This window comes from Diorhabda carinulata, chromosome 7 (genome assembly GCF_026250575.1).
Source record: "Diorhabda carinulata isolate Delta chromosome 7, icDioCari1.1, whole genome shotgun sequence".
Lineage (NCBI taxonomy): Eukaryota > Metazoa > Arthropoda > Insecta > Coleoptera > Chrysomelidae > Diorhabda > Diorhabda carinulata.
In genome coordinates this window covers 9,380,118-9,391,692 of record NC_079466.1, presented here as the reverse complement: position 1 = coordinate 9,391,692, position 11,575 = coordinate 9,380,118, and the positions used below count along the sequence as shown (strand labels likewise).

At 30.3% G+C, this 11,575-nt stretch overlaps 1 protein-coding gene across 13 annotated transcripts in view; it reads right to left on the bottom strand.

Moving 5' to 3' along the window:
- Positions 1-1,989: 1,989 nt before the first annotated feature.
- Positions 1,990-11,575, bottom strand: part of LOC130896656 (uncharacterized) — a 441,816-nt gene continuing 432,230 nt past the window's right edge. For all 13 annotated transcript variants that reach the window (XM_057804891.1, XM_057804896.1, XM_057804897.1 and 10 more), the window contains one exon: positions 1,990-10,854. In XM_057804891.1, coding sequence (XP_057660874.1) covers positions 10,777-10,854 — 78 coding nt within the window. In that variant the 3' untranslated portion in view covers positions 1,990-10,776. The remainder of the gene's footprint in view (positions 10,855-11,575) is intronic.

Here is an 11,575-nt window from a genome sequence, read left to right as displayed (position 1 = left end):
TACATCTCATTTTTTTATAAGCTCATGTCGATTGTTTAGATTTTCAGATTTTTTTATTACATTTTTGTTTGCTAAAAAGATATGCGTATAGAAAATGTGTGATTTACAAAATCAAATGATGGTATGTTGCCCTTTATTACTATAGTGTTTTTCGAAAACAATGATAATTATTTAAATGAACGAAGTGATCAAGTTATAGCCATATGATAGGATCTTTTCTACCCTAGTTTTTTAAATTTTAAAAATTATTGATTCCTGGTATATGGTTACCAATACATCTATACCACTTATGAGCAATAAAATTTGCAGTTCGCTAAGGCTTCTAGTTTTTCTGACTTTACTTTAAAAATGAGCTTATTGGTATTAAATTTAGTGTTAATTCCGCGCTTGTTGGTAAACTGCTTACAACTACTGATTAATACTTATTAACACACCTAAATCTATTACATAACAGAATTATATAAAGACAGTTATAAATTAACGAAAAAATCGAACACGACGTCAGGAAACTGTGATAGAAAACTCGTTCTGGGTTAGAATCCGCAATCAGCTGATAGGTGATCTGTATGATTCAGGCTCATAGTTTTCGAAAAACAATTATGTGTCTTTAAAGCCAAACTTTACATAATAGATTGAAACTTATCAAAATCGCTTTTATTTTTGCTAGCATTGCTTGTATTAATTGTAGTTTTTCTTATACAAATGAATATTCCCAAAGACGTGACATATGTTAGTATAGGTCCAATTTAGGTGAAAATAATTTATGGCTAAATAGTTGATTATAAATTTCATGCCAATTAAGTACATCTGCTCCAATAATATCACCGAAAAGATTAGTTTGGCACAATTTTGATTTCAAGTTGTTAGTGCACTCTTTTGTGTCCAATTTATTCAATTGAATTCTATGTAAAGTAAATGCCTGGAAAATAATCATGTAGTTTAATAATTAGTTAGTGGTAAGTATGATGGAAACACATTTTTTCACATCTAGCTGCTTCTCTAAAAAATTACTTTAAGAGCATTGATAAAGAAAAAGAATACTAAGTGGGTAATATACATATAATATATATATATATATATATATATATATATATATATATATATATATATATATTTATTGGAACATCTATATATATATATATATATATATATATATATATATATTTATTTATTAGAACATCTATATATATATATATATATATATATATATATAGATGTTCTAATAAATTTAAAACAAAACATTGTTTCATATCATCATTTTTAAAGTTTGGCTTTAAATAATAACAAAAAATTTAAACAAACTATTAACATGACATATTTCTGTAGTTGCATTGAATATAATTACTGGGTTTATTATAAGAGAACAAGATTTTAAAACCAATTGAATTGGATTAAAATAGAAGGAAAACAAAATTAATGTACTCTCTGATACTTATAAGCTATATTATAGACTATGTTTAGGTCCCTATAATTGTCTTTAACAATCACATATTTTAAATATATAAGTTTCTGTAATGATTATATAATTAAAATAGAAAGTATAGCACGTACTAAATTACCAATCACCGTTTAGTTAAATATTGGACATAGAAGTATTTTGTAACAGAATTTGTGATTTTAAAGTTTCATATGCTTAGTTATCATCAATTTGTGAGAAAAGTTAATTTAGTACATGATGTAATTTTCAGTTTTTTAAATTTAAATTTTGAAAATAAGACACCTAAGGGGCCGTTCATAAAATACGTTCGCAATTAAGGGGGGGGGGAGGGCTCTTGCTGAGTGTGACAAAGTGAGACAAGGAGGGACGGGGGGTGTATGACAATGTGACGTTTGCTGTTCATTAAAATATTTTCAATAAGTATTTTTTTTTGACTGTTTTTATTTTTAAATTTTCATCATGACAAAAAGTCATTTATTTTCTATTTTATGGTAAATATATCGATTTTCAAACGTATCCAGTTTTATTACAATAAATTGTAAATTAATATATTTATTTTTGTTTATTTTTCGACATGAGCGCTGGCTCTGTGGCGCGGGTTTAGCCTTTTGACTTGCTCTAGCGGCATTGCGATCGGTCACAATTGGTTTCTTTGTTTTTCCGATACTTGTAAGAGTAACGTTTCCACGCACATTGCGCTCTCATCGTAGTAACAAATGAAAATACTGTTTCTCACGGTTTTATTATTATATAATTTCTTCATTCGTCATTTAGTGGTGAACTAATTCGGACGCTAAAAGACACTAAAAACTGAAACTAAAAGACAAAATAGAAACTGAAAAAATCTCTTAAGCGTAAATAATTAGCTCAACAAAGATCATCGAAATCCCGTGCAATAAAAAAAAAGGAAGCTTGAGGATGTTTGTCTTGAACATCCGGATGTAGCAGAAAAATTAAAAATAAGAAGCAATCCAGGTCGGTCGAGCTTAGAAGAGGATCAACCAGCTTTATTGCAAACGATCATGAAAATTGCCATCTTTGGTAGCTCTGCTAACGAAAGATGTAGAACTGAGACAGTAAGAAGTTGTAAACATTTAGATCAGTTACACGACCAATTGAAAACTTTGGGTTTTCAACTGAGTAGAAGTGCTACCTACTTACGACTTTTACCACGAAATTCAATTTCTCGTGAAGGAAAGAGACATGTCTCTACGGTTCCAGTGAAATTAATTCGTGCTCTAAATGACTTGAAGAAAAAACATATTGACACCGAGTTTGCCACAGCTTCAATTAGATATTTATGATAAAGCCCGAATTCCGATTGGACTTACAGCAGCTGCAAAACAAGCAGCATTATTGATGCATATGCAATATAGGGTTTCTCTTCCAGACCATGACTGGGTAGTGGCTGTTGGACATAAATTGATACCATCTGTATACGCGGGTATTGTTATTGAACCGAATGGTTTTGGAAATCCTTCAAAAGTAACTTATTCAGGACCAACATTTATAGCTATTCAAAGTGGCAAACATTCTAGTTCGACAGCCAAGACACATGCTGATGATTTCAAAAAAATTTTTGAACTGGAGTCATTTAAAAGTTTGGCCTACAACAACATTGGATCGCCAAAACCTGTAGTGATCATTTCTGCTGATGGGGGTCCTGACGAAAATCCTCGCTATGAAAAAGTAATATTCTATGCTATCCAGCATTTTCGTGATTTTAATTAAGATGCTTTATTTGTTGTTACAAATGCATCAGACAGGAGTGCTTTCAATCGTGTGGAAAGGAGAATGGCTCCATTAAGTCATGAGCTTGCTGGCTTGATTTTGCCTTACGAGCATTATGGGTCGCATTTAGATTTTTACGGTAAAACTGTAGATAAAGATTTGGAGAAAAAAAAAACTTTGAACATGCAGGGACAACTTTAGCTAGTGTTTGGAAGTCATTAAAAGTCGATGGTTATGATGTAGATGCAGAGTATATTGCACCAAAAGAAGATGAGAGTGATGATGCACAAATATTAATTAATGATTGGTACTGTAAACATGTTCGTGAATCACAATACTTATTACAAATTTTGAAATGCTCAGACAAAGACTGCTGTGGCCAAGCTAGAAGTAGTTTGAGAAATTTACTTCCAAACGGATTTTTGCCTCCACCAATTAAATTACAACAAACTCAAAACGGATTAAAGGTATCGCAAGTGAATCCTGAAGATGGAAAATATCTTAATTTATTTGCTTGTCTTGCAGTGAAACTTCAGCCTGATGCTGAAGATTTTCAACAAATTCCTTACGATTGGTTTTGTCCGTCAATTCATGATAAATTAGCAAGCAGAACATGCAAAGAATGTAGTCTATATCACACATCTAATAAAACTCTACAACAGCATTTAGAAAATTCACATCCAAAACGAAAAAGAAAAGATGAAGTAGTTCGACGCATACAACCAACTCGCATCGCAGTTTTGAAATAAATGAAGAAGAAGAAGATGCTGCAATAACGATTATAGATATTTCAGCGCATTTACAGAATCCTTGGACTTCTGATTAATAAAAATATTATTTATTTATTTGTTATGAAAGATATTTTTCATATTTTATTATAAAAACTAAATAAATATTTAAATTTTCAAAATTTGTGTACTATCAATTGAAATTTACCATCTAAAGGGGGGGTTAGTTAGTTTGTGACGATATTTATAGGGGGGGTCACAGAAAGCGTGACATAGCGTAAAAATGAGGGGAGGGGGTCAGAAAAAACTGATTTTAGCTTGACGTATTTTATGAACGGCCCCTAATGAATATGAACAAAACTACTATAGACCATATAAACTTTTAACTCATTTAATAGCCGCATTAATCATGTGAAATATTGTTTTAAGCTTATTTAAAAAAATATTTTCAACTTTTTAGTTTTATGTGCTTTATAAGCGTGTCTTTTTTTTGGTTTTTAAACTATATTGAGGGTTTTGAACCTACGTCCGGCAAATCCGTAGGTTAACGACCAAGCCTGCTCCATAATCCACAAAAGAGAGAAATAAACAAACAAGCTCACAATCCAACATACAGGTGAAGCTTATATAACCGTGTAACCAACCTCAAATAAACTTTTGTGGACGTTGGCGGAGATATTTACTCGTAAATTTGCGTGAAGACTAAGTTTTTCTATGGTTCCAAAAAAAAAGTTCCAAGAGAATGGAAAATTTGGAATAAATTTACTCTAGATGATACATCCAGGACTAAGACTTGAATGCTGTGCGATCTAAGAAATATCTGTGGCAAGAGGAAGAAACTCTGGATCACCTAGTCACAGAATACCTTGCAATTAGAAGTATGTACAAAAAATGCTTTATTTATTATTAGAAGATGTCCTTGAAGTCAGTCAAATATTAGAGTTCATCAGTACTTTGGAACTAGAGGGCGTACTATCAATGGTCTTCAATAAAGAAGCTCTAATGGAGAATACAATAGTCATCGATGTGGCGGTGTAATGTTATTTTCTGTGTAAATAACTATCTACGTGAGTATTAGTCTAAATATACTAGATCCTTTCAAACAAAATACAATCTGTGGATATTGAAACGAAATAATATATGTTATAGATGGAGAAATGTACCTTGTTAGGATGATATCATAAATTTGTGACAAATATATGAAAACATTATATAATCAGTTAAAAAATGATTCAATTAAACCTAGATGACTTTACTAATTAAATGTAGTAGTTCTGACATTATGATACTACTATAAATGAAAGACTCTCTAGCCTCCTGGCCATTACCACCGAAGTTGTGAACATCTTCGATATGCCACAAATTTAATTCTTCAACTTGGTTAAGCTTATGGTAGGATAGTTTCTAAATTTTGACTGAATTCTAGCATATTTGGTAGTATTGATAAAATTGACACAAAACTTCACGTTTTAGTCCTAGACGATGAATACATAAGTATTCGAAAGCATGGAAAATATATTAGAGTTAGTCTAATTTTAATACAGAAGAGATCTAAAATCAAGGGCATTTAGAAGCATTCATACATATTTTGTGCACTCCCTCATCCTCCCTGAAATGCGATTCTCCCAAATTACAAATTTTTTAAAAATGCAAGAAACGATTTATTTTAAAATAATTTTATTCGGGTATATGAACTAACTCCAAAATGAATCCTAACGATCGACAAAATTTTTATGTTCCCCTGAATAGTGTGCTGTAACTATTCTATCGATTGGAAGCTTTTCACTAGTACAAATTCAATGATCCGATGACATACTATCGTCGATGTCTAGGTAACTAAAGAGATTCCAGGAGATTTGAAGAAATCAAAGGCCAGGTTATGAATATGAAACTGAGACAAAGGTTTTTTATATTCACTAGGTTTTGCCACCATTTCTGAGGTGGATCAACAAGAAATAAGCAATGATACTATGAGAAGATGACTTAAAGGGTTCGGTTTGAAGCCCAAAGTGCCTGCAACTGGATCTCCGTTAACCAAAAAAAAGTAAAGAGCCTTACTACAGCTTGATATCGGACATTTATACTAGGAAGACTATCAGTGGTCGAATATAATGTTCTCAAATGAGTCTAGATTGTGATTTTTTGGTAATTATCCATGTGTCCAATTATATAGAAGTGTGAACAAACGGTATGTTGGTAGATGAATAAATGTAGTGGGTAGCACTAATATGGATGGGCCACACCGACAAAGTAATCATTTAAAGAAATCCTTTTAATATTCAAAGGTGCATTGTTAACGTCGTAGCATTAGCTGCCTTTGTAGGAGACAATTTGCCAAGCAATGGTATGGTAAGCTAACAGCTCCGACCTCAATCCAAAAAAGCTTATTTGGGATGTAATTAACAGCTACTTACGAGATCTATTAGATTCGCCTCACAATATACATGAGTCTAATAATAGATATATTAGATTCGCCTCACAATATATATGAGTCTAATAATAGGCTCTTCGAAAATTTCTTTTTAATTGATATTAAAAGAGAAAATAGAAATATGTGCTATTTTAAACTATTTTTGGAACATTTCTGTTAAATCTCTGCATTTTTTAGAATACTGGTTAAAATTGAATTTCATCTTGATATAGTGTTTTTTTGCTTAAATTCATTGTAATTGTTTCAAAATTGAAATAACGATATAATGCGATATAATGCGTAAATATTGTTGTGGGGTGTACTTTCTTTTAATTGAGGAATGATTTTATTCCAATTTTAACAACCCTATATTATTATGCTATAAAAATACATCATATGAATGATTGAGACAAGTAGATTGGTCTAACATTATAATAGTGATATGAGTATTGCAATGTCTAATGCTATGACCTAATGACCCACAGTTTTCATAGACAAGTGAAAGAAAAGTTTTCCAATGTTTTGATAATTTAAAATGAGTTAAAAATTTTGATCATTATATTCTATTTCGACACTGACTCGCCTAGAGCTCAATTTTTTAACCTATTTAAGAGTTTATACTTTTCCAACAATCCCAAGTTTTGAAAGGAATGAATAACATACTATTAATAAGAACAAAGGTTAAATGAAAATATCACAAGTTTCTGAAATGTCACTAATAGCAATGTAGGCATTATCATTAAAATATCATGCCATATGTTTTTTTCAATCCAATTAACAATTTTCATTTATGGATTTGTAGAAAACATTGTTTATAATTATATTGCGAAAAAAATATTTTCATGACAAAATTTCAAATCCAATTCACGTCTACAACTGAAAATGTTAATGAATATCATTCAATTGGTAAATCCATAATTTGCCCCGTGAAAACAGTAACAAAACCTACACATAACAATTGATACAAATTTATATTGTTTATAAAGAGTTATGTATTTATGATTTTGAGTTTTAATAATAAAATTGTTGAAAAATCTACAAATACTGTTATATTCCAAAGCTTTCAACAATTATGATAACATATGAAAATATTTGTCTGAAAATGCCTACCTGACGAGTGAATGAAAATGACAATACTGAAAACAATGTGGAACCAAAACCCAATAACATAATATAATACTAATTTCGACAATCCGTATAACATGACAATAAACAATCCGTGTCAGTGCCTTAGCTACTTCTATTCTTCAATGTATGATAACTCTTGCTTTTTTCACTTTTGTTTTTTAACACGAAAGAATAATTCAGTGGCAAAATTGAATGTCTAAGTAGCTGCATAACGTTAAAAACAGAAATATATTAGTGATCTTGACAAAATTGAAGAAATATTCTGAAGTATATTGCTAATAGAAAGCAGTTTTATTCTTTTATAATGTTAATATGATAATGAATTATATAATACATTTCTAATCCAGATATTTTTCTATTTTTATTCTCATAACAACCGATAATTGACGAAATTCATGATTTTGCTCCAAATCCATATTATTTGTGCCATAAGTATTGAATAATTTATCTTAAAAGCTCATTTTTTTGGGAAAACGCTACCTTAGCTAGATAGCTTAATTATTTGAAATCATCATAACAAAAATTACGCTGTGCTATTCTCGCAGTATTATATAATATACCGAAGTAGATAAAAAATGTCTAACTTTTGGTACTGTAATGCCTGGCATTAAATTGCAGAAATCTTTGCATTACAAAAAGAGATAAGAGACGCCCCAATGCGAACTGAATAGTAAACAACTTTTCCAGGTCTGCATTACAATATTTGATTTTTAGAATCAGTGAATCATATAAAAGTATACATAAACAACAACAATACAATAATTCCCAAATAGAACAGGTTACTAAATAGAATAATACGGAGAAAATAGAAAGAGAGAGAGAGAAATGCGTTATTATCAAAAAGTTGTTACAATTTGCAGACAGAAGCTTGTATAAACTAAAAAACAAACATAAAAATACCTAAATAAATATAAAACAAATAAAATTAAATTTCAATATACAGAAGAAAACCACAATGAATAACAAAATTATAGGTAAAAGTGATAGGTAATAATTAGTATATAAGTCGTATATATAAAAATTAAACCAGTATGTAGCATGCCCGGAATTAAATATTATTAGAATAGAAGTCGTTTACAAAGTAGAAGGCACTTTCCAGTAAATGTGCCCTCAAATTATTGCTGGATGCGGAATGAGAATAATGAATGTAAATAGGGTATTATACATAATCCGAAATATTTTTTTTATTATTATTAGGTAGGTACTTTTCGCAGGGTTTTCGAATATAGTCTGTAGTTAATTATGAGCGCTGTGCAAGTGGGTGGTGTATTGAAGGTCAAATTACTCTGAAATTTTTTGTGAACAATAACATATGTGGCAACCGTGGCTTCAGGATTAACGATGAACAAATCGATTCGCAGATTCGGTCAACGCCTACTAGTACAAAGAGACGGCAACATTTATCAACAGATGCTTAAAAAGTGTTTTTAACCGATTTTGTAGTCCATGAATGTCCAGAAGAGATGCAGGAAATAATGGTTTTGACAGATACTTCTCAGACTACACTTTACTAAATTTCAAAGCAAGATTTAACAATTAGACGAATAATCATTATTTCAGGATATTTATAAATAACAAGCAAAACATAATGTAAAGTAGTCATTTTATAGAATGGAGAAACAAATATATAACAAAAATTCGTGAGTATAGTAATGAAGGAAGAGAAATATATTAGATGATACATGGTTTGACATCCACGATACTGTACTTAGAGCTTGCGCAAATGATGATTGGAAAGCACCTCATCCCAGAGGTGAACGAATATGCATATTACATTGCCGTGAAGAGTAAGGTATGTTAACAGTAGTTTTTTATATTACCACCAGGATATTGAAGGGACAGTGATTCTGAGCAAGATGAATGTGATGTTAGCGGTTTAGAATAATTGTAGTATATGTATCAAATGAAGATGACACAGGAAAAATTCGGTAAGTTAGAATTTTACAAGAAATTGTTATAGCTATGAAGTTGAAAAGTTATTCTGCAGTATGATTTTACTGTTTTAAAAGTATTCATTGTATTGTACTATATTATGGCAACAAAAGCAAGGAAGCGAAAAATGGTTCCAACAACTTTGTCTCCAAAAGATTTTTATCTCTATTAGTAATTTTTATCAAAAAGTGTTACTTAACCTTCAATCTAGTTTTTAACTTACCAATAAAACTTTGAAGCAACAAGATCATGTTAGTATTTTACTGAAAATATTGTTATTTTAAGGACAGCTCTGTACAATTCTTAATGATAGGTTTGTAAACCAATTATGGTTTTACAAAATAAGAACATCTGTGATAACATTTGATGAATGGCATTATACTGAAAACAAGATTGAAAACCGATAGATTAATTTCAGCAAATGACAGTATATTAGATATTACATGTAGTGGAGCTAACTTAGGTAGTCAGGAAGGTTCTTCTCAGGGAGAATACGTTTTTAGGATAGTTTTGTTAATAGTTACAGCCTATATTAACGTATTTCATATCAATTTTATTTTATATAAAAGCCAAAATGACATTGGCTGAATTGATAATAAGTGATTGAGGAAATTCTTAGAATATTACAATTAGTTATATCTGGATGTAACTTAAATACAAGCTTCGATATAATATCTTGTTTTTATATTCGGACAGGACCAGAATAAAAAAAATGTAGATTATTGCTCGATAAGAATAAAATCCTATAATAATGAAAAATTACGGTTAGTTATAAAGAACCAAAGTTAGGAATAAAATGGAGAAATTTGATGAAATGAACACATTATATCTCAGTTATCCGGCTACTTAAACTGCACATGCCTCTATGTAATATTTCTATAAAATAAAAGAAATACAAGCAAGGGTCCATAACATGTTGATATGAAGAGCACATCAATATATATCTCTATTTTATAGAGAAAAGAACCTGCAAATTAACTGTTACTTTGAATAATAAAGGCACGTTTGTATTTCAGTACTTTAAAAAATTATTTACCTACATTAGTTTAGTAATTAAAAGTAGGTTATTATTTTGATATGATTACAGGTGCTTTTGATTATAAAAATACATATTTCTTCATTACTTCTTAACCAATATAAGATATGAAAAATAATTTCGATGCTAGCGACTTTAAAAATTATGAGATTTATCTACACTACTGAAATACCAAATAGAAAAAATTTAATTTTTCAACAAGCACTGAAATACAGAAACATTATTTAAAAAAATTCCTCAGCTTCAATCCGACCTGTTTTTAATAATTTGGACCCTGCCACGTTTTTGGATATCTTTTTTAATTTTTACAGCCTGTATAAATGAAGGTATGAAGATTATTTTATGGTAGAATGTAGAGTTTAGACAGTAATCATCACTCTGATGTACTTGGTTCTATCCAATTGATTTGTGCCCAATCTGGAAGTTCTGTAACATACTCCCAGCCTGGACCCTAAAAAGAGAATATATCCATAATTATATATATCATGCCAAATGTCTTGTACTAAATTGATATCCATATTGGTGATAGAAAACTTTATCTGAAATCATGTCATATAAACAGTACTATTGTGGTGACAATGATTTTGAGTTATCATCAGAAAAGTTAAAATCGAAGTTAGAATTAATTTCAAACGCTTATTACTCGATAGATTGTTTTTTTTGACTTATGACACTATTTAAGCAGAGAAGCGATATGTTTTTATGGCATATTTAAGTAAAGTGTTTCTTTTATATTTTTCTCTCAATATATTATTCAAAAATCATTCAAATTAACGAAAAAATGCTTTTAAAAATATAGGAGGAAAATTCCTGTTTTCCCTTGGGAAATTGTTAAGGTCTGAAAGTGAAATGTAGAAATAGTTTAAATACAATATTTGAATTAATTACCCCTGAATGATCAATTCATTTGTGGGTGTTTATGTAAGAAGGAAACATAATAAGGTAAACCCTTTTATACACGAGTAATTAGAGTGGTGCCTGCTGTGTTGAGATGCCTGTGGATGTTGATCTTGAACTATGAAGTTTGTAGTGTTCGGGAAAGACATGCTTAGGTAGCTGATTCTACAGGCTTGCACTTCTCCAAAGAAATGAGTTTCGATAAATTGGAGTTCTGGGCGTCTGCAGGCGAACTCAGTGTTATGAGGTATGTCTCCCTGTGGAGTAGGTCTTGC